This window comes from Strix aluco, chromosome 6 (assembly GCF_031877795.1).
Source record: "Strix aluco isolate bStrAlu1 chromosome 6, bStrAlu1.hap1, whole genome shotgun sequence".
Classification (NCBI taxonomy): Eukaryota; Metazoa; Chordata; class Aves; order Strigiformes; family Strigidae; genus Strix; species Strix aluco.
Genome location: NC_133936.1, coordinates 43,990,684 through 44,018,653, shown reverse-complemented (window position 1 = coordinate 44,018,653; position 27,970 = coordinate 43,990,684). Strand labels below are relative to the sequence as shown.

At 46.6% G+C, this 27,970-nt stretch overlaps 1 protein-coding gene across 3 annotated transcripts; it reads left to right on the top strand.

The window, feature by feature from the left end:
* The first annotated feature begins 8 nt into the window (after window positions 1–8).
* Window positions 9–27,970, top strand: MCM3AP (minichromosome maintenance complex component 3 associated protein). 3 transcript variants are annotated; one of them, XM_074829917.1, is made up of 28 exons: window positions 9–826; window positions 918–1,144; window positions 1,822–1,900; window positions 3,774–3,921; window positions 4,996–5,180; window positions 6,752–6,891; window positions 7,377–7,574; window positions 7,793–8,061; window positions 8,756–8,918; window positions 9,465–9,625; window positions 10,828–11,072; window positions 11,806–11,993; window positions 12,933–13,033; window positions 13,910–14,041; window positions 14,593–14,706; window positions 15,221–15,373; window positions 16,747–16,944; window positions 17,252–17,320; window positions 18,010–18,144; window positions 18,553–18,706; window positions 19,153–19,411; window positions 19,766–19,863; window positions 21,231–21,621; window positions 21,768–22,025; window positions 22,691–22,820; window positions 23,765–23,971; window positions 27,053–27,203; window positions 27,693–27,970. In XM_074829917.1, exons 1-28 carry the CDS (start codon window positions 25–27, stop codon window positions 27,849–27,851), a joined length of 5,514 nt encoding a protein of 1,837 aa, XP_074686018.1. In that variant the 5' UTR covers window positions 9–24; the 3' UTR covers window positions 27,852–27,970. The 3 variants fall into 3 exon arrangements, with proteins under 3 accessions (XP_074686018.1, XP_074686017.1, XP_074686020.1); XM_074829916.1 differs by having other exon boundaries at window positions 11,803–11,993; XM_074829919.1 differs by lacking the exons at window positions 27,053–27,203; window positions 27,693–27,970 and adding an exon at window positions 24,100–24,300 and having other exon boundaries at window positions 11,803–11,993.

Genomic DNA, 27,970 nt, shown 5'->3' with positions numbered 1-27,970 from the left:
GAGGCTGTGGCCGCTGCCGCCGCCATGAACGCTGGGGGCCCTTTCCGCGGGCCGCCCGCCTTCCCCCCGCCGCTGCGCTTCGGGCAGGCCGCCGGCTTCGGGCAGGGTGGCGCTGCCGCCGGCCTCCCCTTCGCCCCCGCGCCCACCACCGCCTTCGGACCGCCATACGGACTAGGCCAGGCGCCGACCTTCGCGGCGGCGGGCGGCAGCGGCACCCCGGCGGGCAACGCGGGGTTCAGCTTCAAGCCGCCCACCAACCTGGGCGGCTTCCCGGGGCCGGGCGAGGCGGCGGGCGGCGGGGCCTTCGCGGCGCCCGAGTTCCGCTTCAAGGCGCCCGAGAGCGCCGCCGCTTTCAAGCCGCCGGCGGGCGGCGAGGCGGAGAAGGGCCCGGCCGCCCCCGCCGCCTTCACCTTCTCGCCGCCCTTCGGCTTCGCGCCCGAGCCGGGCCCGGAGGCGGCGGCGTCGGGGGGGCCCTTCTCCTTCTCGCGCCCCCCCGCCGCTCTGGGCCGGCCGGAGGAGAAGGGCCCGCGGCCGCTCGTCGAGGAGCCGGGCGAGCCGGCGCCCAAGAGCCTCAAGCGGAAGGAGGAGCGGGAGCGGTCGCCGCGGCGGGCGGCGGCGGGCGGGCGGGCGGCCCTGGCGGCGCCGCCGGAGAAGCGGGCGGTGGTGCTGAGCCGGCCCCGCGGCGGAGCGCTGTTCGGCCGCACGCTGCAGGAGGTGCTGCGCAGCCAGGGCCGCGGGCACCGCGACCGCGGAGAGCCCGCCGAGGCCGAGCGGGGACCCGCCGAGGAGCCGCCGCCGGCCGAGGCCCGCGAGCTTCCCCGGGAAGGTAGGCTGGGGCGGGGAGCGGGGGGCAGGCCGGGGCCCCCACGGCCGGGTGTCACCCCTCGGCTGAGGTGGGTGTCTCCCTGTTTTTACAGATGCCGCCGCCGCCGCCACCCCCGCCCGCCGGGCCCGGGGCAGAGAGAGCACGGAGGGGCTGGGGGGCCCGTCCCCCGGCGAGCTGACGGCCGTCCAGTTCAAGAACATCCCGGATTATCTCAACGACAGGACGGTGCTGGAGAAGCACTTCGGCCAGTTCGTCAAAGTCCGACGAATCATGACGAGGCGCAATAAAAAAATGGCCGTTCTCCACTTTTTTGATCATGTGAGTGTGGGAAGCGGTTGGTGCCAAAGCAGCCTTAAACCCGAGCGCTTGTGATGGGCCCGGCCCTGGGGGGAACTGCCCCCCTGTTTGGTGACGCAGGGTGGTTTTCACCTGGGGGAAAGCTTTGTGTCACAAGCGCCGTGTTACGGACGGGATGGAAGTGTACAGAGGTGCACGTCAAAGCGGTCGCTGCCAGAGCTCTGCCTGGCTTTGGCTGTCCTGTTAGCACCCATCTCGGGCATCAAACAGATCTTCCCTGTTTGTTGTCTCACGTCACCCAAACCTGAATTACGTACCCTGCTGCTTTCTTGGCTTGGCAGCACCGAGGGTGAGGTGAGCTCGTGCCAGCCTTGCAGGGTGACCTGCTCGCTGGGAGTACTGCCCTTACATCAGTGCTGAGGTGTGTTGAGGAGCCAGTTCAGAGACTGCGCGGCCTGTTCCTCTTTTGTGCTTGAAAACACACCTTTGGCTCAAGTGCTCTAAGCTTGCCGTAGCTCTTAGAAAAGCAGCAATTTTTGTGGAAACTGCTGGTTGCGTGTAGGTCTTGAGTGAGAGATTAAAATGTAGTAAGCAGAATTTCATGGAAATGGGTAAATGTTTCTCTGTCAAAAACTGCACTGCTCGTTTGGTGTTGTGATGCTAACAGGTTTTCATACTCTGCTTTTGTTTTCTTTCAGGCCTCTGCAGCTCTCGCCAGAAAAAAAGCGAAAGAGTTGCACAAAGGCATAGTAACGTTTTGGCAAAAGAAGAAAACGAGTAAGTCTGTGTTTCGAGGTATTTTTACTGGGTGATACATAAATGGCGTGTCATCTGCTCTGTTCTTGTTTCCTGATGTGCTGAGATTGATAGAGAGATGATCTCCGCAGTAAGGATGCTACAGGTCCAGAAGTAGGATGGTTTTCTTTGACTTCTGCTAGTCAGACTGTTTGGTGTGCAGAGCTTACGGCAGCGTTGAAGGTTGTTCTTTGCAGAAGCATAAAAATAGTTGTTCTGCATTTTATGTGACATCCCGGCTAGCTCTGTCTGTGGCAAAGGCTAAGAGTTAATATGTAGGGGAGGGGAAGAAGAACAGGGTAAAGCAAGTAATTGCTTCCAGAATAATTTCTCAGCCTTTAACAGCCTATGGCTGGGAAACCCTGGGTGCCAGAAGGGGTGCGTTAGACCTTGGAGAATTTTCCTCTTGTGGAGTTCCCCAGTTGCTTTTGTAAGCTGTGTAAACTTCCAGCATCCAGAGTTCTGTCCTCTGGTGTTGGGAAAGTTTTAAGTGAGCAACTGCAAATCACAGTTGGAAATTGCACTGTTTCTTTCTTAAATTCGTGTCGTCAAAAACATTTTTCTTGGTCTGAGCCAAAGTGCTGTTCCAGCCATATGAAAGAACTGAAGACACTTGAAATGACAGTGCACGAGAGAATTAGAAACCATTCATGCAGCCACGCAAGAGGAATATGGTGATGTTAACTTTGTGCTCCTATCTAGAAATAGGATGTTCTTTGGGGATGTAGGAAAACTCGGCTTCAAGCGCCTTGCTGCCTGCTTCGGAGCACGGTCTGGGATGTGGGCTTCCAGGGCACAGGAAAGTGTTCTGAGAACTGTTCTGGAGTACCCCGGAGCGATTGTCAGTGTTGCTGAGGCTGCTGTTCTGCCTATCAACAATTACACGCTGCTTAAACCAAAAAGAGAACAAGCTACGGAGAACTGAGTTTAGTATTCCAGACCCTGTTCAGTATTAGGGCAAGAGGAGATGTGAACCTTGGCTGTTCACCCCTTAGGCAACTACCTGAACTGTCAGGTGCTTCCCTTTCTTCAGCTTTACGAACGCTGCGTGTGTACCTCTGAGATCCTGGCCTGGGGACACGCTTCAGCTGTCAGCAAATGAATGGTTCACCACAGCTTTGACCAACCTTTGACTTGCCTTTCAGAAAATGAGCAGCTGCAGAGTTGTCTTCCTGAGAATTAACATCTTGAAGCGGCAGCTATAGGGGTGCCTGTTTGCCTTTGTCATTTTATTGTGGTGTTAAGTGTCTGTAGAAATGTGAATGGCAGTATTCTGAAATAACTGATCTGAGATAATTTAAGAAATCCAACTGGCTGAAAATTTATTCCTGGCAGAAGAAATTCTCTCTTCCTGCAAGGTGTAGATGTAACTCTTGAGAAGGAGTGCCAACCTCAGGCTAAGTTTGGGATTGTGAAATAAATGATTAAAATGCTTCAGAAGGAGCACTGGGAATTGTGGTTACGTAGGTGAAATGGGTTTCATAGCCCGTAGAGAGTTACAACTTGTGGATTATATCCCAAACCTGAGAGAATTTAAACTTGGATGATGATCAGACTTCACTTACTGACAATCTGCTGACTGATTATAGTTATTGCTAAGTGACAAGTGTTTTTCAGTAAAATATCCTTTACAGAACAGTGAGGCTGACTAGCAGTTGGTAGACTGACTTGGTACAGCTTCCAGTGCAAGTAGTCCTGGAAGTTTTGCATACAAGTAGAAAACTGTGACTCTTAGTTTTATTTTCTAATAGTATTTTTTTTGAAACAAACTGCTCACCACCACCCCCCTGCGGGGAAAAATGTTGTTGCTTAAACTATTAAGCATAAAGCCAGGTCTTTGCCTACGTTACATCAGGTCCAGCAAAAAGAGAATTCTCATCCAAGGAGAAGAAAGCAGGTGAAGATGAAGGAAGGCAAAGCGGTGAAGAGCAAAACTATCAGCATTCCTCTCTTCAGAAGCCTTTAATGAGATCCTCTGCCAGCGGTGTCATGCCTGGTAAAAGGTACGTCTGCTCCTCTGGGAATCCCGCTGGCAGGAAATGGGGTGCCTGGGGAAAAATGATGTGTGCCAAATAGTCGTGTTCTTATCAGGGGGTGTGCTTCCCTTGTCTTCTGGTTTGTCTGAATTACAAGCTCGCAGATCTTGCATTTTGTCAGAAAGATATGTCTGACGGCTTGTGAAGGTCTTTTACTTTGGTCTGCCTATTTCTTTTGAATATTTTGTTCATAAGAGCAAGTAACACCTGCAATAGTGAGGCATAAGGGAATTGAATGAAAGAGTGCAGAGCCAAACTAGGACCAAGCAGTAAGGACACTGTTTGGTGGTCATGATTAAATGAGCTTTTGAAGTGAGTAGCTTCATTTGTAGTCAATGACAGCTCTGTGGAATGAGAATCCCCTTTTCAGAGTAACTGGTAAGTTTGGGTCATCATCTGGTCTCACTTCAATGAATGCTCTTTGTACAGGAATCCTGTTCCGTGTCATTCACTGAAGGGGCAAAGTTGTCATCTTCCTGTGGTACCTTAGTGGTGTGTCTAGTTTGACAAAAGTAATTTGGTGTGTGCAGTCATGTGATTACAAAATTGATAATATATTGTGAAGGAACAAATGCTCCTTGACTTAAAAATATGTTTGTGTCTGGCCCCTTGTAAAATCTCTTGACAACCTCTGTTGCTATAGAAAGCATTAGGTTTTTTTCACACCAAACAGCTTCAAATGCAAACAGCTGTGCCACAGTCATGCAAAAATGCAGCTATCTGGTTCTGTTCACTCTCAGACAGATTCAGTACTACCATTTCTGTTGTACAGAGGTTGAGGCTCTCACCACAATCGAGAATGCTTGGCTGTGTTGTCAAGGCAGTGCTGAGGATTTAACTGGATTAACTCCCAGTGCTGGTGTTAGCTCATAACAACCTTAGTGTGTTGGCACGTACTTTGTTTATTTGATACATTGCCTCGTGAACAAAATAATCTTCTAAACAGAGATGTTGAAGTCCTAAAGGAACAGTGAACTGATGAAGGCTGGGGCATGCTTTAGTGTATTAGTGATTAAAAAAAAAAAATCTTCTATTTTTTAGTTCTCCGGCAAAGAAGCCAGGTCTTCGAACGACACTGCAGCTTGCAGCAGATCTGTTTGATTCTGGTTCTGAAGGGCAGAGCTCAGAGGCCTTGTCATCTCTTGGTAACCTGGTAGGATTAGTGGCCGAGACATCTGAAGAAAGATACCGTCTTTTGGACCAGAGGGACAAAATCATGCGACAAGGTAATTACACAAGTTAACGAGTGTAACATCTGCTTCTCTGCTGAAAAGAAGGAAGTGTTTGGTGTCTGTTGCAAAGCTGTTGCTTTAAAGGGAGAATTTAACATGAACTAGTCTATAAAATACTCTTCTGTTGTACATATATACATTAATTTCTTGTAGAACACACAAAAATCTGTTTTACTCGCTGCATGTGCGTATTTCTTGTGGAAGGTGAAGAGCAGACAGTTCGTCTTCTGTGAAGGAGGCTATGTAGGGAGATTTTCATCCCTGCAGGCTCTTTGAAGAAGGCTACCCAAAGGCTAACTGTGTTTCTCTAATTTCAAACTACTACACAGTTAGTAACTATTTCAAGAGAAGGCCCTTTGTTTTACAGTGCTGGGTCATAAACCCTTCCGTCCTGTTCTTGCCATTTCAAGGCTGACCCTACTTTTAATTTAAGATCTTGTTTTTAATATCAGCAAATAGATTTCTCATCTGTTTGATGTGGAATGTCTGGTGCTTAGTTAGGACACAGAAAATTGGGTATCTTTTAGAGGCTTCAGTCTTCTCAGCAAAACTCTCGATATCCAGGTGGGACGGTAGGAGAAACTGCCCCAAAGTGTCACCAAAATGGGATAAAAGAACTTATGGACACCGATGGGATGTAGATAAGCAGACGCTCCTTTATTAACGGCCGGGTGCGCAGGGGAGTCTTCTCACCAACAGCACACACCTAACTCATGTAACATGCTGATTATAGAGGATACAGTCAGACATATTACTCAAGTTCTCATACATAAACATGATAACTCCCATAACTCCTTTTCATATTCCCACCCCTTTCTGGTCACACGCACTTGAGTCCTGAAATGAGTCGTGGGCTGCTTTTGCGACCACCACGGACTACTGACTCAAAAGAAAGACCCTCCAGTGCCCTTGACCCAAGGATTTTTGGCTTACACTGCAATTTTAACATGCTTTGAGGCCCTTTCACAATGTAACTTTTACAGTACCTGGTCTATAGGGCAGTAAATCGTCCTGACCGGACAGTCTGATGATGGTACCTCGTCACGAGTCTTATTCTTTGTCTAGAAATGTAGTTAATGGTTATCACTAGTCTACATGGCCTCAGCCTGGCACTTTAAAAGAAGAACTTCATAGCAGTATATAACTGGTTATATAGTTACTCTAAATCATGCCTTATTTAAATCCAAATGATCAAAAATCATTAAAATCGGCTCAAATTAATAACAAACCAGTAAGACAAGGAGTGGTGCAACTCTGGGACAGGCCCCAGAGTGGGGGTACCCAATCCTTGTGTGTTTCTGACCACACCAAGGTATGGGTACAGCCTTGCTCTGAGTAGAGGCAGGGTGGGAATCCCTAGAGACCTTGTCCCACCAGCTTTTTTGAGAACTGTTGCCCTAGCAATGTACTTCTGGACATCCATCCATCCATCCATCGACCAGTGTACGTACTCCAGCTGAGGCGTGTGGCACGCTTAGGGCTGCGTTGGCACACCAGGGTAATAGCTTGTCATGAAAACAAAAATGAGAGATGCTTAGTGTTTGTTCAATTGTATTTTCTTTTAGCTCGAATAAAAAGGACTGATCTTGGCAAAGCAAAAACTGTTGTTGGCACTTGCCCAGACATGTGTCCTGAAAAGGAGCGCTACATGAGGGAGACGAGAAATCAGCTCAGTATCTTTGAATTGCTTCTAGGGTCTGACAAGGTATGAGCCCTCTGTATTCAGGGGTTTGTTGTTCCCAGGACATCTGTTTGCGTGCTGCTCATATAAAGGTGTCAGTGTTTAGTTGATCACAGGGTTAATTCCGGTGGAAAAATTCTGGAGGCCATTGCAGTAATTAATGTCTTTCAATTCCCTGTTGTACAACAAGGCTAGAGAATTGCTTTTTCAGTCTGAGTAATGTCTTTTATTTAGCTACAGACAGGCTTTTAGAACTATAGTTCTAAAACTATAGGGCAGCAGTATACACTGTCTTGAAGGTTATGAGTTTGAGACTAAGTCAGCATGTAGGATCCTGTCGTAAAAGAAAACAGAATACATTTGCTGTTGGGCTGTTGGTGTGAACAGTGGAGGAACTCCTTTAATAGTCTGCTCCTTACTAAACTAAAGGCATGGATGGGATGAAATGCTCTCTTCTGAAAAGCTGACCATACTCCTTGGGCTTTGATTCTTTTCTCCACGTCTTGCAGGTAGATCATGCAGCAGCAGTCAAGGAATATAGTAGGTCTTCAGCAGATCAGGAGGAACCTTTGCCCCATGAATTGAGACCCTCTGAGGTGTTGAGCATGACCATGGACTATTTAGTGACAAACATTATGGACCAAGGAGAAGGAAACTACCGAGAGTGGTATGACTTTGTCTGGAACAGAACTCGTGGAATAAGAAAGGTGAGCACTGGTGGATGGAGGTGTTTGATGATAGGAAGCAAAAGATCACATAATGCTGTAAAAAGTGAAGCAAAAAGCAATAGTAATTCAAATGTTTTGAATTGCAAAGTGACTCAAAGCACAGTTGAAATGAGTTTTCCAAAGGTAGGGCCAGATGACTATGCTCTTCAACTGCAGTTTAAAAATACATGCAATGCTTTCTTTATCGTTCTGTTTAGGATATAACCCAGCAACATCTCTGCAACCCTCTGATGGTGTCTCTGATTGAGAAGTGCACTCGCTTTCACATCCACTGTGCTCACCACTTGTGTGAAGAGCCCATGTCCTCCTTTGATGCCAAAATCAACAACGAGAACATGACTAAATGCCTGCAGAGCTTGAAGGAGATGTATCAGGACCTGGCTAACAAGGGGATTTACTGCAAGAGTGAAGCAGAGTTCAGAGGTTATAATGTCTTGCTGAATCTCAACAAGGGTGATATTCTCAGGTGGGAACAACAGATAACACTTATTTTCTCCCTTTTGCCTATGGGAAGAATTGAGATTAGGATTAAGTCCACACAAATTGTAGTGGAAGTGCTTAGTTGCAAAATATTTTTGCCAAACAAAGTGTACTGTAGTGATGGTTTATTTTAATTTTTCAGCAGGTCATTTTAAAATTCTATCTTTTAAGAAAGATAAAACAAAGCTTATTTTTTCTTCCTTGAATAACTCACTAGAGCTTCTTCAGGGGGTATATAAAATCAACCAACCAACCAAAAAAAAAAGTTAAACCTTCACTATTCTCAGTCAAGGAAAATTTTTTTCTTTTCGCATGATGTTTTTTTCTTTTCGCATGGTGGTATCCAATTTTCACTGCTTTATCTGCAGTAGGAATAAGCAAAAAACGTTTTGTGGGCAGAGTCATAGTTTGCTTTTCTGGTCAATCTCTTAACTGCCTTCCTCCCTAGAGATTGGAGCGATGTACCTAGGTAATAACATGCTGATTATGCAAGCATCATTAGAAGATTAATGATCAGTAAATAATGCTGCAAATTTAATTCACAGCCGTTTGTTTTGAACAGGAGTTGCATGTCGTGCTTAAAGCTCCTGACTTTAATTCTGTTTTGTTACAGGTTGCTGTTATATTGTGATTGTTAGTATTGAAGCAGAGGGTTTGTCTCTGTCTTTTTGTCTCCACAGAGAAGTACAGCAGTTTCATCCAGAGGTTAGAAACTCTCCTGAAGTTAGATTTGCAGTTCAAGCTTTTGCTGCATTAAACAGCAACAACTTTGTGAGGTTCTTCAAGTTAGTGCAAGCAGCTTCCTATCTGAATGCCTGTCTCTTACACTGTTATTTCAGCCAGGTGAGAAAAAGGCAGATGGATGTTTTTTAAAGTGTTAATCAGTAAACCAGTCTGGAACTTTTGGAAGGAAGTCTTCTTAGCAGAAAACTCGGTAGATGTTTAGCCTTTAAAATAATCTTATTCTTGTTTCTTCAGAAGTGATTAAAAATATAAATATAAAAGGCAAATATTAAAATGCTACTCTTAACATCTTTCTTCCCATAACTGTGTACAAATACGTTATTTCCACTGAAAGTAATTGGGAAGCAGAGAAGCAGGCCTGAGACTTTTGCAAAGGAAATATCAACCTGCACTTTCAGAAGCCCTTGCAAGGTTTTTCTCCTGTACAAGAACCACAGTGATACGATCAAAATGAGCAGTGTTAAGGAGGAGCAGAAACTAGAAAGCGAGTGCAGAGAATTTAAAAAGAAAGTTAAATCTGAATAGATGTTTGATGACAAAGTATTGATTTCTTTTAAACATGATTTTCATGTTTATAGTACATTTTGGGGTCTTTAACTTAGTAGTTACATGGCTTTTTCTTTTTATCTTCCCCCCCCCCCCCAGATTCGTAAAGATGCTCTCAAATCTCTCAATATTGCCTACACTGTGAGTACCCAAAGATGTACAGTGTTTCCCTTGGATCACCTGGTCCGCATGCTACTGTTCAAGGATTGTGAGGAAGCAACCAATTTTATCAGTTATTATGGCCTGAGTGTATCTGATGGGTAAGTGTAAGGAAAAGGGTGTCTGTGCCTTAAGATGCCTAGTGGGGTTAGACTGAAGTTACATGAAGTGTTAATGGGCTGCTCCTGCAGTCTGCAACCAAAAAAGAAAAAACACACGTGAAGGGCAGGGGCTGGGCTCTGTAAGCAAAGCACCAGGATAGTGATGGGTGCAAATTTTAATAATATCTTCTATTTTATTGCTGTAATTATGAAAAGTTCTTTAATTTTGCATCTTTCCCTCAAGAAGTGAGGTTTGTATCCCTGTAACTACTGTGACTTCCCACAATAGCTTTTTTTTTTTGCACTTGTACATCTTTTTTCACTTGGTTTGATAGGGATTTCGAGGATACAGAATTCCTTCAACTTTCTGGAAGCTGGTGGAAAAATGAGAGAATCATTTCCCCCAAAAGAGAGACTGTATATTGAGCTCAGTCTCCATTGGACTCCAGGGATTTTTTTCCCTACAAAGAGATGTTGTGGATAACCCAGTAGAAAAAAAAAAATTGTTTCGGCTTCTTCTTTTGCAGCTGAATTGTAGTAAATTGCAGCTCTGTAGGAAATGAGAATACAGTTCTGCTTCTCAGGAAACTGGCATTGTGGTGATGCATGTAGGGTGGGGTGAAGCTGAACAGTGCAGAGCAGTTTAATTGAGAGGATGTTGGAGGCCAATGGTTTGCAGAGAAGTGTCTGGCATGGAAATAGATATGTTGTAAGGTGTGCTCACGCAGACTGGCAATCTCAAGAACTTGAGAAGGCAAAAAAACTTGAGCATGCCAGTTACTCTAATACTGTTAACATTCTGTTTTGAAATAATAAATTAGCCAGACTACAGGTGCCAAGATTAGAAGATTGCAGCTTTTAAAATGACTTCTGTAGATAGCCATGGCATCTGTCATGTGGGATGTAGTCTAGGCAAAATGTGCATGGATAATACACACAGTGGATGAAGGTTAAAAGGAGAAAGAGACAGAATACACCCACAAGGGTGCCCAAAAATGTTAGTTCAGCTTGTGCTCTGTCCGGGGAGGATAGCTGTGAAGACAGTGCTCTCTGCCTTCCCTGCTCTGGTTCCAGCCAAAGATGGCGATACAGGCTACAGGGAGCAATCCTGAGTGCCCAGTGCCTGTCTCGCTTTGCCTTGCTAAGCTGGCCAACTGAAAACCTGGAGCTGTGAGGATGTAGTCCTGTTTATTTCTCCCCAGCGGTTACGTGGAGCTGAATCGCTCAGCTTTCTTGGAGCCAGACGGATTACCCAAGCCATGTAAATCGGTGTTTGTCAGCCAGAAGCTAACTGTCTCCGTTGGGGAAGTTGTAAATGGTGGGCCGCTGCCCTCGGTGCCTCACCACGTGCCTGTGTCCAGCTTCAACGGACAGAATAAGTACACCGGCGGAAGCACCCCTGTGGATCAAGCTAGTAGTAGCCAGAAATCCAGAGTGGAAGCAACAGGTAAGAGCAAACATGCATTTTAGATACTGCTCAGGGATGACCTGTTGAGTCAGCTCCAGAAGTAGTTTTTACAAAGCATAAACTGTTCTTGGCTCACACAGGTTGGAATTCCATGGAAATTTGGATGTAATGAAAGCATGTTTTGATTTGTACTTATATATCCGTAAAATCTACAAAGTGGCCTGATTCATGAAACATATTTCCCAATACAGGAAAGGCACTAATAAAAATGAATGCAATTTTGCCAACATAGGTGAAATAACTAGATACTTGGCTACTTCAGGCAATCAGCTGCCCTCTTCAGTTTGCAGATTTTGTATTGCAACTGTTTGTTCCCGCTGTATATATAGTCATGTTGTTTATCAGGTTAGCTGAATGTATGCTTTTTTGGTCCTTGTTGGAAGTACAGATATTTTGCATTTATTCAGTGGGGGTGTGTAGGTGCTAGGTGTGTACTTGACTTTCAACGGTTGTTTTATTGGAAATTAATGTAGTTGGTATTGGAGGTAAGGTGCGGTGAAATTTTTTGCATGTTTTGTATAAAATACTCCTAAAGTAGTTTCCATGATATAATTCCATTTTTAACTTTAAGGCAGCAAGCTTCTGTTATGGACTTGTTTTATGACCTGTCGAGATTTATCAGACAAGCCAGCTTTTGAAGATGAGTTGTTTTGCTTCTATTTGTGACTGACCTGCTTTCCTTAATTTTTCTCTTTCCCCTTTTGCCAAGAAGGAAGAGGGGAAAGCAGAGGTGTGGATTTAGATGCCGCAGCAGTGAGAGTCCAGCCTGCAGCTCATCTTCTGCCCTCACTGTTGCCTTGTCAGCTTGTGCCAGTGCTGCCTCCTGCGCAGACAATCTCCCAACCTGCTGGGCAACCTGAGCCCCTCTCTTCAAAGCCTCAGCCTGTCTACACAGACACAGTAAGGAAACTTAAACCCATCCTGAAGCGTTTGGGAAAGATCTGTACGATATAATCAAAGGTAACCAAGTTCTTAGGTGGTTTTAGTTTTCCAGAACCTGCATGTGTTATGTAGAGGCAAAAGGAGACGCTTCAGTGCTCTGGATACTGTAAGAAGTTGTTTTCTTGGACTATTTTGAAAAGAGAAGGTCTTGAGTGATTTCAGATGCAAGCCTGAAATGTCAGTGTTTACCCTTCATAGGATAAACAGTCCTGTCTGCTTAGTATTTGAGAAACCTGTAGGGAGAGAGTCAGAAAGTGATAGTACAAAGTTATTATCTTTTACTTAGCAGGTAAACTTTGCGTTAGTGAATAATATTGAGCTGTTTCTTAATGGCTCGTATTTCAAGTGAGACATGACAAAGTTTCTTCTTGTGGGTATATGACTATTAATGTTGGGTCTTGAGTGCGTACCCCGTGTATCTGTGCCGTTCCCCTTTTTCTCCCTCCGCACATGTTTAGATATGTTCTAATGCTGAACCCATCCCAGAGTGTCCCATTGCTTTGTAAAGTACAGCTGCTATATTCTACTTAAATGTGGCTGCATTTCAGTGAAGATTAGACCTGGTCATTTGGAATTAAATGAGCTAGAATGAGAGAAACTCTCAAGTCAGAAAATAAATTCCTCTCAAAATTCACTTTTCTTAGCTATTATTTCCTAACTTGACTTGCCTGTTTTAATAGAGAAAGCTGCTTTTTGTTTCTGGGCTGTTACTAACCTTTTAGCCTCAAATTTCCACGCTGTTGTGTTTTAAGTTAGCTTAGTAGAAATATAGATGATGTCGCCAATTACAGTCAGTTAAACAAGGCTGAAAAGCCTCACTTCTCCTTTACATGTGCACCCAGGCCATCCTGAGCAGGACTGTATCTTGCTTCAGCTGTTTTCTCTGTTGTCTTGTAGGACATCGACGAAGTGGTGGATGGGCTGGTGGACGACGTCCTCAAAGGAGAGTGCCGAGAAGTCGCCGGAGCAGGAGCGGCTTACGTGACTGCCGCCATCTGGTAAAGAGCATTTATTGCTGGTACTGCTGGAGTCTGTCATCAAAGCTGCAATTTGCCATAGCAGTGGGAAGATCATAAAACTAAGCAAGGCAAGGTCTTGCTAGCCTAATGGAACGCTAACTGCAAACCTGTAAACCTTGCCTTGCGTGGCGCCCACGCTGCTGCCACGAGAAACGTGTGTTGTGGAAGGGAAGGGGCCTGAAGGGGGACAAGAGGAGTAAAGCCCAGATCTGGCTGCCTCTCTGCTTCAGATAATGCTTCCTCTCCAAGGCATTTAGTAGAGTTGTAGATGTGGGTTTGTGACAAAACCAGTGTTGCTAATGCACGAGTGTTTTCATCATTGCTGAACAGCACAGGGTCAAGGCCTTCCTGTTTTCCATTCCGCAGCTCTGCAAGTAGGCTGGGGGCGTGCCAGAGGCTGGGAGGGGACACAGCTGGGACAGCTGGCCCAGACCGACCAAAGTCTGTACAATGTGATGTCATGACTGGCATTAAAACTGGGTTGGAGGAAGAAGGTGGTGGAGTTTTCTGGCTTCCAGGGTGGCCATTGGTTGGAGACTGTCTGGAGATTGGTCTGCCTGAGGGAGGTGGTGGCTGACTGCCTTTGCCTTGTTTGGTGGAGGTGTGGGGTTTTTTCCATTCACCTGTTACAGTGTCTTTATCTCCATCCACAAGTTTTCTTGCTTTTGTTCTTCCTATTTTATCCTCTGTCCTGATATGGGGTGGGGGAGTGAGCCAGTAGCAGTGTGGGTGCTTGATCGGTGGCTGGAGTCAGCCCACCACAACGGAACAAGGGTATGTTTGAGAAAGCACAGACATAGGGCTTTGAATGAAAACTTTCTCGTTTTTGAAAAGAGAATTGCTCTTTCTGCACAGCACCTCAGAGGCCACCACGGAGGAACTCGTGACTGAAGTGATGGGGGAGATGCTCAGACAAGTGGCTGGGAGTGTGCTTAGCACAGAAAGGGAGCGTGTCAAAGAGGAGAGGCGCAGGGTGGAGGAAGAGAGGTGAGTCGAAGCTTTTTCTGCGGGGCAGGGTTGTATACATCCCTAGGCAACGTAACGACAGCTGGTGCCAACCCGAGTCCTTGCGTGTGTGCTCAGGCCCTGTGTCTTTGCCACACCCATAGCACTCAGTTTGTCTCACCTTGAACTGCCCTGGGATCGTGCAGTCAGTCTGTCCTTTTTATGTTCTCCGGTGATCTGCTGGTTAGTATTTTGGTGACCTCCCAGAGCCACTATGAAAATGGTGGAATTTTGGGAACTTTTATTCACCCAGAGCTTCCAGAGAGGGAGATGCATTCTGGCGCTGCTATACACAGGAACTTTGTTTTCCGAGTGTGCTACTTCTCTGTAATTTACTGGGGTAAGAATAAAATAACGCCAATGTTGTCCCATTTTTGAGGGAAACCTGGATCTGTGCAGAGCTGTTCAAAGATTAAAACCAGCTGAGTTTTAGGTGAATTAACTGACACCACATGTAGTGCTTGTGTAACTAAGCAGCAGGTCTACCACTGTAAATCTTGCCACTTGTGCAAATCTTTTCTCTGTCTTTCCAGGCAAAAGCAGGAAAGAGAACAGTTAATAAAGCAGTTGAGCCAGTTGGTGGGTATGGAGTTAATGGAAGAAGTAATAAAGGAGAGTGTTCAAGAAGCTTCAGCCAGTGAGTTAAGGTACGTACAACATACTGTATGCTATACTTTGCTGTAGTATGCTTTCCTAAGGGCAAGAATTTGTTAGGGAGTGGTGGGCTTCTTGCTTGGCCTTCTCTGAGTCCATCTTCAATAAGGTACTTTAAGGAGAGGGTAAGTGTACTTGGTCGTACAGGGGGCTGCCTGTTTGCAGTCACACTGCATCAGGTAGTAGCAGTCCTCTGGGGTGGAGGAAATAAAGGCTTTGTCAAGGACAAGGCTGCCCTGTGTGCTAATTTTTCTTCTGAATCCCTTATGGCTCAACTGTGGGCTCTCTTGTAGATGCTTCTTTGGAAGCCCATGATCAGTGTAAAACTTGAATGATTTCTGACGGACTACGGGCCTTGTTTAGAAGGGCAATAACGTAGAAGTGTGGAAAATCCCTCCCCTTTGCTAAATGTGATGGTCTTCCCTGTTTGCACCTCATCTAATTGTGCTGGCACTTGTGGTGGTCTCCACCTCACTAGAGGTCTTGGTTTGTTTCATTTTGAACTAGATGTGCCTTGGAAAGAGACCGTCAAGCCCGTATTGCCCGGTGTTCAGAAGAAGTTTGTGGTCAGGTCATGGACCTCTTTCTGGAGGACGAGATTTTCCAGATTGCCAAGGAAACCCTTCAGGAGCTCCAGTGTTTCTGCAAGTACTTGCAACGGTGAGTTGCCGCCCTATGACACAGCTGCTTTTCTTGGGAGTGTTGGCACGGAGTGGTTAATAGAGTTTGAATTTACAGATGTCCAGTTGCATTTTTTGCTGTTGTCTTGATAAGGGTAGACTTAAGGCCTTATTACTAGCCTCTAGGAAGTTGCTCAGCTCTATGTGGGCAGGGGAGCATACCTCATCAGAGTCAGGAAATGAGCTTGAAAGATTTCAGCTCCACTATCTAGAAACTTGTAATAATTTTTCCTTCTTTCTACTGGATGCTGGTTTTTCTGGGTGTGTGCTAAGCGTTCAGTGGCTGTTGTGGTGCTCCAAGGCAGAGATCCATTTCTTCCTGTGCTGTGCTGCCCCAGTGCAGTCAGGGTGAGGTGCATTTCAGGTGGCATTTCTCATTGCTAAAGAGGAAGCAGCAGGCTAGTCTCTTTAATGCGGAGCACCTTCCCTTGCAGAATGCTTTCTGTCCTAAAACTGAGTTTATGTGTGTCTTCAGAGTGTGCCTAAATCACCTTCAGTGTGATAGTGAAGGTTAAGGAGGAGCCTAAAGATACATGAAACAAATGTACATGCAGCAGTCAAGAGAAGTGGATGATGTAGGAATGTTTTTTATGAGCCCTGAACATACCTGAGGAAACGTAATAAAAGATTTCAATTCATAAATTTCTGTGTTATGAACCTGTTAGGTGTATACGTTTTGAATCATTTGATCACAGAAAAATAGATTAGCATCTAATGATAAAGGCTTTATTATATGTTCTCTCCTTGCTGGTGAATTTGCCTTTTTAAATGTTCATTAGAAACAGAACAAGAAAAAAGAGAGGCTTACCTTTCTTGCTGCAATAGGTGTTGCAAAAGTGTTTTCAGCAAGTGAGATAAGAGAAGCTTTATAATGGGTCACTGTAAAATGCTCTATGGGCTAGGAATAAACACTCTGAAAAAGGTGAAGGAGAACTATACTTTTGCCTGGGGAGCACAGCTAGGCCAGCTGAGGATGGGATGAGACGGAAGAGCGGTAATCCTGTTTCCCTCCTATCATCTCTCTGGCCACTGAGAGCAAGTGCAGCTTGCTGAGCAGAAGGCTGCTCCCTTTTGTCTGCATTGGTTTTTGACTGGGGCACAAGGCTGCCCCGTTTGGATGCTGCATGTGTACAGCTGGCAGGTCTCGTCCTCTGCGTGCTCTGTTTGAGCTCTGACTCCGCAGCTGTGTGCAGAAACACAGCCTCAGCCCGCTGCAGCACCTCACGCTGGCCCCTGGGCAGACTGGGACTTGGGTGTTTGAGAGCCCAGTCCAGTCTGCAGAGCAAAGGTGAGAAAACCTTGTTTGGTCTGCAGAAGGGTTTATTAATGTGACCTATTTATTCTCTTCCAAAGGTGGAGGGAGGCAGCGGCAGCTCGAACAAAGTTGAGACGTCAAATGAGGGCATTTCCAGCTGCTCCCTGTTGTGCAGATCCAAAAAATAAACTGAAAGCGCTGGCCCCCAGTGCTGAGTGGCCTGTAACCATGGAGAACTTGCGCAGGGGAATTGTAGACCTGGGGAACGGAGGAAAGCTGGGAGTCTCTTGCACGAGGTAAGGATACTTACAGTGACAGTAGTTGGCAATCTGGTTGGTTTTTGGAAAGTAAGTTACAAAGTAGTCCTCTTTGAACCTCCATTGTGAACGTTAATGGTTTTGTAAAACTGCTCTCAAATACCCCCAAAAAGACCCTTTCTGCACAAATGCTGGGACAAAGACTGCAAACCTGAAGAAACCCTTCTTCTATTAATGGCAGCTTTCTAAAGTGTCCGCAGTACTTTTCAGGTCTTGGTGTTTCTTAAATTTGGTTAAAGTACCTGTTTTGTACCCAGAATTACAACCAAGAATCTCTTGTTTCCAGATTGAATTGGCTGAGAAACAAGACAGTGCATGACATCAAAGTTCAGCACTTCTACCAGCAATTGTTAAGGTATGTTGGCGTTTGATCCTTGTTTTCTTAGCAAATTGTAACAAATGCCAGAAATCTTGGAAATACCAGTAAGGAATGGCAAATCATACTCGGTTGTCCACTTGCAGCCTTGCTTCTGGGAGCATTTTCTAGAGAAGGGAAACTGAGAAATAAATTCATGAAAGTGTTAGGCCATCTGATCCTATTGCCGTGGGTGTAACTTTAAGGATCTGATGGATATTATGGTTTTCTTGTACCTGGGTGGGATGATGCCTGGGCTGGAGTATAGTGGGAGAGGAGTAAATGAGCTGTTACTGGCCTGGCTTGTGGCAGGAAGGAATTGATCTGGATGTTGAAAATGCAGCAGGAGGTCTCCCTTCACACAGCTCATCATGCATGGCCCGTGTGTTTATTGGAGCCAGGTGTGTAGGGTGCAGTGTGTAAGTGAAGCGGTGCACAAATGGTCCCACAATCCCCAAAGTAAGGCTCATGCAACACATCTGGCAGCTGCAGTTCTTGAAGGCATCTGGTCTGTAGTGAAATAGATGTGAAGGCAACAGATCTAAAGAATTAGCTCAAACTTTTGACTGTTTGAACTGGGTGGTAGCTACTTAGAGTATTGTAACTTGTTCAAAGCGAGAAAAACGTTCCCCAGGTGGGAAATGAGCACTAGGGGGTCTTTTCACCAGCTTCTGTCTCTCTCTTTTAAGTGATTTCGCTTGGACTCCCCTGGATCTTGTCTCATTAATCACTGAACATACTCCAGTTCAACAAGAACAGGTTTTTTGGAAGGTGCTATTGGTTTTGCCAAATGATGATGAATATGCAGAGGATGATCCCAACAGGTAAGTAAGAGTTGATTGCTGGGTCACTTTCTCAAACAGGGCAGTCAAATAGAAGAAGAGTAGTAGTATACAGTCTTCGATGTATTTTTTTTTCCCCATACCATGTCAAATATCCAGTTTGGTTTTTTCTCCAGAGCACTCTAAAGAATATAGCTGTAGTTTATTGTAGTGGTCTCTATCTTCTGACATTGTTCATTGAATTCCTTTTGCTGAAAACAGAAAACCTTGAGATACGTAGCAGTGGATCATTTCAGCACATTTAGTAGCTATTTAGTAAAATCCAAGCAATATGAAGGTTGGAGTTATAATAAGTTGTGGTGTCCTAGAGGTGCTGGTGTTAAAACCCTAAAATGCCATTTAAAAAAACCAAACAACCACCCCAGAAGCCCACTCTTTCTTGTTTGCCAGGGTACTGGTGGATTGGTTAAAAGCCAAATTTAAGGGAGACAAAAACTGGAAGAAAAACACTTCACATACAGAAGGCAGAATTCAAACACTGACGTTATTTAATTCTCCTGGCATGCAAGGGAGCAGAAGCGTTAATATCAGTGTGTGTGTAAAGGTAAGTGAGAACAATTTCGTGATATCTAACAGGCCGTAAGTGCAGGGTGTGTTTTTTGCCAGTGGATGTTGTGCAGAGGCTTTTGACACTGTCCTGTCAGATGGAGGGAGATGATACTGGGAGGGATGAGGTTGACGAAAAGGTCTGAAAAAAGATGGATTTTGTCTTTGTTTCCAGTCAACTGAGTAAATAACCTGCCTAAATGCAGTGCAATAGTTAGAACCTCAGTCATCTCAATTCCTGATGCCACATCAGGTGCTGAAGTGCACTTCTGTAGCATCTGTTGAACACATTTATCTAACAGCTCGTTGTTTTAGGGTTTGCAGAGCTCTTGGTAACAAATGTCAAAGCTGAATGCTAATGGTAGTAAACTGCAGATCTCAGTATGACAATAGCTTTGTTTAGCTTCAGCTACATCACCGTTGTCTTCTTTGTTACTTGTATAGGTGGCACACGGTGTGCTCTCTGACTCTGAGCTCGATATGGCTGAGACGCAAAAAGACGTGCTTGGAACCAGTGGTCTCATTCTTCTCCTGCCCCCTCGAGTTAGGAGTGAAGATGTTGCGGATGATGATGTTTATTGGCTTTTGGCTTTGCTACAGTTGAAACAGTTGCTCCAGGCCAAACCTTTCCACCCAATAGTTCCCCTGGTGGTTCTAGTCCCTGGTCAGGAAGAGGCGGCCACAGAGAAAGAAGTAGAAGAAGGTATGTAATTATTTCTGTGCCTTGAAAAAAGAACATGAATATTTAGGGCTGTCCCAAGTAGAACTGTTGCGGCTACCGCAGTTTCTCAAATGCAGCATCTAGTAAAGGGAGAGACTGAAGTACAACACTTCTTAAAGCTTTGCTAGAAAACCTGGGGCCTTGAGAATTGATCAGTATGGAAAGAGATGAACTTCCTTTTGGCTTCCAGTTGCCCTTTGCACACAGTATTTGATCCTGAGAGTCTGTGGGCAAGGATGGAGAAGTGATGCTGTGGATGTATGCAGAGAGTGTGGTCAGAGTAGGAGGTACCCATTTGTTTGTTCTCTCTATATGGCGTGTTTTCTTATTTTTAAGGTTTGATGCTGCAGGACTTGATTTCAGCCCAGCTTATTTCAGATTACACCATTGTTGAGCTCCCAGGTTCTATCAATGACTTAGAAGGCACGAGAAGGGTAAGAACAGCAGCTCACATGAAGAGATACTTGACTGGTTTAGCATTAACCTCTCAATTACTAATGCCTTATAAAGAATGATTGTGTTCTCAGTAGCTTAAATAGCAACCGAGGCTTGTGTAATGGGGTATTTTTTCCGTTGAAGTTTCTGTAACAGTTTTTGTTCTAAAAGCTCTCTTCCCATTTTTTTCACATACCTGAATTTGCTGAAGTCAGGTGATTTCTTGTTAATAGTGGTTCCAACATCAGCCAGAACTATTCTGAAGTTAAATATTTCTAACTTTCCATTATTTGAGACTGTTGTATTTTAACTGAGTAGAGATCAATGGCATTTCCTACATGAAAGATAATAGTTTCATCTGTGTAATACTGAAAAGTGCACTGAGACCAAAGTATGTGGATTATGTAAACCCATTCTTGTTTGTCCCACCTGCCTTGACTAGCAGGGGTACTGTTGCTGCCTAATGGATGAGCGTTAGTGGTAGTTAAGCCTTTGTACCTCTAAGCTGCCAGCCCTAAATTGCAAAGGACCCTTTGTAGGTCTTCTAGCTGCTGTGAGATCAGCCAGTATTGTTCCGTCTTGATGGATGGGACTTCAAGCTCGGTGGATGTCTTTATGCTCTCACATGTGTAAAGAAAGATTGTACAGAGCTCTCCCTGACAGACTCCAGACACCAGCTTCTCCCTTTGTCCTTCAGTTTGCTGTGTGCTTGGTAATAGTGACCTGGAGATAACTCATAAAACCTATGGTAGAAAATTATAGTTATAAGTCTGAACGAGTTTTTTGTGTGTAAGTCACAGCGGGGTGGTTTGGAGAGGTGGGAGAGGGTAATGACCAAGAGCAGGTAAGTTGACTCAGACCAAAAGCAGCTCCAGCCCTGTATTCCCTTCTCAAGGTGTCTGAAGAAGGTGCCTCAGAAAGGTGAGAACAAAACAAGCCCAGAGTGATGCTCCCCCACAAACCCTCACCGCTTGCATCTCTTTGCAGTTAAGGCCTGCCAGTATCAGACATGGCTTCTCTGATATAGTCACCTTGGGTTAATTTCTGTAAAACTGTCCAATTTCTCCCAGATAAGTTTTTTGGCATCCCCAGTGTCCTGCAGTAGGGAATTCCACTGTGTGACTGCACCTGGTGTGAACCACCTCTTGCTGTGTGTTCCTGAGCCTGCTGCCTGGCAATTTAGTGTCACGCACCTGGTTGGAGAAGTACTGTTGCAAACGTTGGGATGATGAGAGTTGATTTGGTTCTATTTTGCAGCATAGCATCTTCAACAGTCTTACATCAAACTTAGGCTTGTAGGATTGAATCCTTTGTGCCCTGATCGCCGCAGAGCACTTCCCAACTACGCGTGTTTTGTGTGTTGTAGATCGCAGCGGCTGTGGGCTGGCTGGTTTCCCAGGGCCCTGACTCCCCTGAGCTCTGCAGTCAGACCCTCCGGGAGTACATCGAGGATGGGATTAATGGTGAATTTGCCCAGCGCTTCTACCATGACTGCAAGGAGAGGCGTTTAGCTGGCCTGTCATCTCAGGAGCCTGGGGTCATCGTAGAGCTGTACAACAGCGTGTTGCAGTTTCTTTCAGATGTGGTGTCATCAGAGCACTTTTGTGATTTGTCCTGGCCTGTTACTGAGTTTTCTGAGCCTGGGGGTAACAAGCTGTTGCCCCACCTGCACTGGAACACACCTGATCACCTGGCCTGGCTGAAGAGGGCTGTGCTGTCCTTCCAGATCCCGTACCTAGATCTGCCTCCGTTAGGTGGTATGTACTTCACCCTGTGGTGTGCTCCTGGTGGCACGTCATTCTCTCAGATGTGCCTGTGCCATGTTGAACTACCAGCCTGTAAGGTGGATAGTTTCACTCTGTCACAAGTTCTTGCAATTAACTTGCTTTTTTTTTCCCCATAGCTCCCTGGCGTCCTGTTTGCCACATGATTTTTCAGTACATGTCTCAGATTGCTAGTTCTTCCCATACTCAACCGCTGATCCAGTCTCAAGTGGAGAATCTGCTGAGCAAAACTTATCAGAAATGGAAAAACAGGACATCTGGGGACTCTGATGAAGAAGGACCCTCTGTTGAGGAGATCCCTTGGGACCATATTTTGGCAGTCTGCATTGATCATAAACTGAGAGACTGGAAACCACCCAAACTGCCTGTTACACCAGGTATCTTGCGTCCTTGTGCAACACGGATGATACTTCTGACATGACTGTGTTCAGTAACTTGACAGGAGGGAACTATGGTCTTGATCTCCTCTTGTAGAACGACGCTGTGCTTACTGCACATCTAGCTTTTCTTTAGAGCGTGTGTTTAGTGTTTATGACCTGGCTTGAGCTTGTGACTTCAAATCTTGTCTCTGTGTGAAGGGATGTGGTCAGAGTCTTTCAGCCCTCCTCTCCCAGTAGGAGAGGGTTTACATTCAACCAAAGGCCAAGAATTAGTCCCTCAGACGTCACGTAAGCTCAGGTCAGCTGAGATGGCAGGCTGTGACTGTTAATGAGCACGTCTATGGATTAATGAAGGTTGTCTCAGATTCTGCTTGCTTTCAGTTTCAAGTGTGTTTGGCTCAACTATAGGGAGCCTCTTTTAATGAAACGACTGCTTAACCCACTGAACGTTGAACTTGGATGCACTAGAATTTTTAAAATGAAGATAAAGCAGCATTTTACAGTCTTGCCCAGGCGGCTTCTTTTTACCTGCAGATTACAGTTTAAATTACTTGAAAGCGAACATGCAATTTTTCTTCAAATTGGCTTTTCAGTACTGAGCTTTTCTTCTGAAGGGGAAAGTCTGTTCTAATGTTAAATGTTGGGTTTGGGTTTATTCACAGAAGCAGTAAGTGAAGATGGTCAGATTCGTGTGTACTTCTTCAGGGAGCATTTAAAGAACTTCACTCTCCCTTTTTCTTGGGAACAAGCCAGACTGCGCACACAGGAGGAGATCCGGCAAGGCCACGAGAGGTGAGGTGGCTGCTGGCACTGCCTGGGGGAGTAGCATTCAGCGGGCCATTGTGCCATCAGAGTTGCTCGGTGAACTCTATGGAGGTTGCTCAGGGCCTCTGTGATGAACATACAGTGCTGTCACGATGCTGAAAACCAGCATATGGCATCCTCCCAGAAAGGGCTTGTGCACATCTCCTTGAAATACTGTACAAGGGTGTGCTGAAACCTGGTAGTAAGTAGATTTTATTTCTGTGGGGTTACTCAGCTCTCAAAGAAATGGATTGCTTGGGAGATGCTTAAGTATTATAAATGGAGATATTAACTTATCCCAAAGAAAATATTCTTGAGGCTTTGGAATTAGACTTGTAGACAAAGCATGGAAGAAAAACAGTGTGAGGTTGGGGAAGAGCACAGGAATAAATCATGAGCGTGGCCTTTATTTCATAATGCCCCCTCTCTTACATTCACCTTCACTTGCAGCCTGGACATGTGAAACGATTTGCTGATTTACTCTTTGGTAATTACATGCTAATTTTGCAGCGTTTTGAGTTCAGAAGAAGGCTTTGTCTCTGACTTGTGGGAAGACATCAGGAAGGGACCACTGATAAGAGAAAATGATAGAGGTTGAGCGGGGAGTGTGCCTTAGGGCTGTGTGAGATCTCAAAAGTCTAGCTTGCTTCCCCAGCCTTGTTTCTCTTCTCTCCTGGAAGCTTAGCTGCTGCTCTTCTGTGTAGCAGATGTGTAGATACCTTTCTTTGGGGTGAATCCCAGCCCCCTGTCAGATTAGTTCCTCTCAAATCCCACACACAGGTGGTGGTATGTTGGACCCTGGTACAAGGGAATTAGTCTCCAAATGATCAATTCTCACTCCCTGCTATTTCCAGACTTCAAGCTAATAGGGAAAAATCAGCACACTTATGCCAATTTCTGTGCTTTTGTTTCTTTTTTTCCTTCCTCCTCAGGTCAAGGGTAAAATCTTCCAACTCCTCTAAGAAGCCCTGTAGCGTCTCCATGATGCCAGGTCAATATGGTTCTGGCACGAGCATGCTGTCCAGTCAAGAAAAGAGCATTCCCAGGGCAGATGAGTTCACAGACACAGCCTCAGCCCAGGAGCTTCTCCCAGAGTGTCTGTTGGCGCAGTTGCAGCTGGAAAAAAGGGAAAGCAGGAGGTAAGTTGCCAGAGCAGCATCCTCTCCCTGTAGCTCTAGGCTAGGGTTGTAAACAATTTCTAACTTGGACGTAATGGGAAGCTGATTAGGAAAGAGCCTAATCTCCAGTTTCATCTGATTTCATCAAGCACATCAGTGCAGTGCGGTTCCCCGCTAACTGGGTGGTAGAGACACCTGGAGTTTTGAGGAGCAGTTGGAAACTGTGGTCAGTCAAGCCACCAAAACTACAGCAGTGCCGTGTGTACGGAAGTCTGTGTGTCCTGCGGTCACAAAGGGCACTCGTCCTACCTGACCCTCAGGGCAGGATGGCGGGCACTGGTCTGTGCCATCTACCCCAGCAGCGGTCGGTGTCTCCCCGCAGACAGAGCTGCCGAGGGGAGAGGCAGCAGCGCAGCCTCAGACCGCGGGACGTGCCCAGACCTTTCTCCTGGGGCAGGGACAGGCAGCAGACCTGCCCGCGAAAGGTGTGCCCAGGTGGAGGAGCTCCTGCAGCAGGTTGGCTGAGCTGCAGGAGGTGGTGGGAAAGCTGCCTTAACATCAGGGAGGCTGAGGAGGAGGAGGAGTTAGATGGCTGGTTCTAAGTGCAGTCTGCAGTGAGCCCACGGCCAAACAGCCAAAACCTCCTGCACCGGCGCACGTGGAAGGGAGGGGGGCAATGATGCAGAAGAATGGAAGCTTGCCAGGGCAAGGACCTGCGGGAGGGAGAGACTTCCCCTGAAGCCTGAGGTGCCTTTGCAGAACTGCTTCACCACGCCACACACTGAAGAGGAAAGACCCATCGCATCAGGAGAGACGCTGGAGCTGAGTACGGCCGCCTGGTCTGCTCCCGTATAACAACCAGTGCGAGTAAGAAAAGGCGGTGGGTGATGGTAGGTGACTCTTCTGAGAGGTACTGAGGCACCATCTGCCGACCTGAGGCACGCCAGAGGTGTGCTGCTTACCGGGGGCTGGTGTCTGAGATGTCACCCAGAGACTGCCAAGCCTCCTACAGTCCACTGACTGTATCCACTGCGATTGTTTCACGTGGGCACCGACGATACAGCCAGGAGCAGCCTGAGGAGTCTCAAGGGCTCCGGAGCCCTGGGGCTGGTGGTAAGGGACTCTGGAGCACAGGTGGTTTTTTCATCAGTCCTCCTGGTCAAAGAGAAGGGTTTTGAAAGGACTGGTTGAATCTGGCAAGTCAACAATTGGTTACAGGGTTGGTGCCACAGCCAGGGGTTTGGCTCCTTAGAGCATGGGACTCGCTTTGAGAAACCTGGGCTGATAGGGTTCATCTGTCAGAGAATGGGAGGAGCGTCTTCGGCCATAGGCTTGCCAAACTGGTGAACTTTAAAGTAGCCAGGAGAGGGGAACCTTAATCCATCCCACTCCTACCAGCTTGATGCCAATGTCAGCAATAGATGTGTGGAGAAGGGTCAGAGGGCAGCAGGAGAGCACTTGAAGAGCAGCACAAAGGAATTCCAGCCAGTAGATCAGCTTCATTGGGGGCCCAACTTAAACACCTCTATGCACATGCATGTAGAATGGGGAACAAACAAGAGGAGCTGGATGTGTGCATGCCTGCAGGGCTACGATCTTACTGGCATCACGGAGCTATGACTGGAGTGGTGACATGGAAGGATACAGACTCTTTAGGAAGGACAGGCAGGAGGGACAAGGAGCGGGGGTGGAGGGTTCATCCTCTATGTCAGTACCCAGCTGGAGTGCCTGGAGCCCTGCCTGGGGATGGGTGAGGATCTGACCAAGAGTTTATGGGTCAGGATTAATGGGAGGGCAGGGACAGGAGATGTTATCGTGGGGATCTGCTGCAGGCCACCCAACCAGGAAGACCGAGTGGATGAGGCCCCGTATATACAGATAGGAGCAGCCTCATGTTCACAAGCCCTGGTCCTCATGGGGGACTTCAACCACCCTGATATCTGTTGGAGGGACAACACAGCTGTGCATAAGCAACCCAGGAGGTTCCTGGAATGCATTGATGATAACTTCCTTCTCCCAGTAATAGAGGAGCCAATGAGAAGGGGTGCTGTGCTGGATCTTGTTCTCACCAACAAGGAGGGCCTGGTGGGAGTGTGGAGCTCAAGGGCAGCCTTGGCTGCAGTGACTGTGAAATGGTGGAGTTCAAGATCCTTAGGGCAGTGAGGAAGGGCGCACAGCAAGCTTGCTACCCTGGACTTCAGGAGAGCAGCTTTTGACCTCTTCAGATCAGAGTAACAGGGGATAAAGCCGTGGAGGGAAGAGGGGCCTAGGAAAAGTGGTCATCTCTAGAGAGTGCGTCAGGTCGGCAGACGGGTGCCTTGAAGGTGAACCACGAAGATGCTCAGGGGGCTGGAGCACCTCCCCTGTGAGGACAGGCTGAGAGTTGGGGGTGTTCAGCTGGAGAAGAGAAGGCTCCAAGGAGACCTTATAGCGGCCTCCCAGTACTGAAAAGGGGCTACAGGAAAGGTGGGGAGGGACTCTTGATCAGGGAGTGTAGGGATAGGATGAGGGGTAACGGTTTTAAACTGAAAGAGGGGAGATTTAGATTAGGTGTAAGGAAGAAATTCTTTGCTGTGAGGGTGGTAAGACACTGGAACAGGTCAGAGAAGCTGTGGCTGCCCCCTCCCTGGAAGGGTTCAAGGCCAGGTTGGACGGGGCTTTGGGCAACCTGGGCTAGTGGAAGGTGTCCCTGCCCGTGGCAGGGGGGTTGGAACCAGATGATCTTTAAGGTCCCTTCCAACCCCAACCATGCTGTGATTGTATGACATGTCTATGAAGCCCACTTTGGGATGTCAGTATGGTGCCTGTAGCAATGCAGATGACAAAGCTGAAGAACTAAAGCTTTTGAGGTTGCACAGGGTTTTCTTGTCTTTGCTGCCTTCCCCATCAGTTGGGCATCTTCAGTCTGTGTGGCTCCTTTCTGTACCATCTATGATGGATTTTTGTCATAGCAGTGGCACACGGCAGACCGTGTTGGCAATGAGTGGGAGCATCAGATCCTTCTTGCAGATGTTTCTGAACTGCAAACTCTTGGTTAACCCACTGGTTACAAGAACAAAGCCAGGCTGTAATCTGACTGGTGCTCTTGATCTTTCTGTCCAGGTTTGAAGAACAGTTGCACCAACGTCTAGCTGAGGGCGTTGAGCCCCGTGGTAATTTCGTAGGTCTTCCTCTCTACCTCCCCCAGTCCCTGGTCTCCACCCCAGCTCTCATCTGTCCACTGATGAAGAGTCCTGCATCATCTGCTCAAGAGGTAAGAAAGGGTGGTACTGAGAATTAACTAGCTCTGAGGAGTGCAGGTGCCAAACCTGCTGCAGTTCCAAAACCTTCAGTGGGAATTACCTTAGTGTGCAGTACTGGATAGACTTGGGAAATAAAGAGTCGAAAAACTACGCCTTGGAAATAACTTCTTTCCAGGGAGGGATCTGGAATAAGAGTTCTTCACAGGTGTTCATGCTTTCTGCTGCTGGCAGTCATAACAGTATCCCTTGTGGTGCTGCCCTGTAACACAGGGAATCGCTGTTGTGGGTCATCTTCCCCCGGTTGAAGGGAAGCTGGGGACAGAAATAGAAGAACATGCCATTTTTGCCTTACCTCTTCAGGAGTGGGGCGGGTGGGGGGTGGTGGTGCTGACCTCCATGGTTGTTCTCAGAAGTGGGGGAACAGCCAGTGCGCTGAGTAGTTCCTTGCTGGTACTGGGTAATGCTTCTTTCTCAGTCTCCTCTCTTTTCCTTCTGCCCAGGGTGGGAGTCAAGAGGAGTGCAAGCCTTTGGCGGAGGAGCGAAGCCCCATGCTGTCGGACAGACTGAAGCACTTGCAATGGCTCCTCGGATCAACCAAGGAGAGTGAAGTTGTCTCCGAGCTCCACCTGTCTGCTCTGGTGGACATGGTGGATATTTGAGTGGAGCTGAGAAACATGTGCATGCCAACGCGGAAGTCTCAGACAAAACTTAGATGACCAATTTGATCAAGTTGATGCCACTTTTAATTATTAAAGGTTCCACAGCAATTTATACTCTA

What these genes read in the sequence shown, in the direction of transcription:
- MCM3AP (XM_074829916.1), top strand. Translation starts at nt 25, where the DNA reads ATGAACGCTGGGGGCCCTTTCCGCGGGCCGCCCGCCTTCCCCCCGCCG. An exon ending in TTCTGCAAGTACTTGCAACG is followed by an intron (nt 15,374 to 16,746) that starts GTGAGTTGCCGC and finishes TCTCTTCCAAAG; the next exon opens with GTGGAGGGAGGCAGCGGCAG. An exon ending in GAAAAAAGGGAAAGCAGGAG is followed by an intron (nt 23,972 to 27,052) that starts GTAAGTTGCCAG and finishes CTTTCTGTCCAG; the next exon opens with GTTTGAAGAACAGTTGCACC.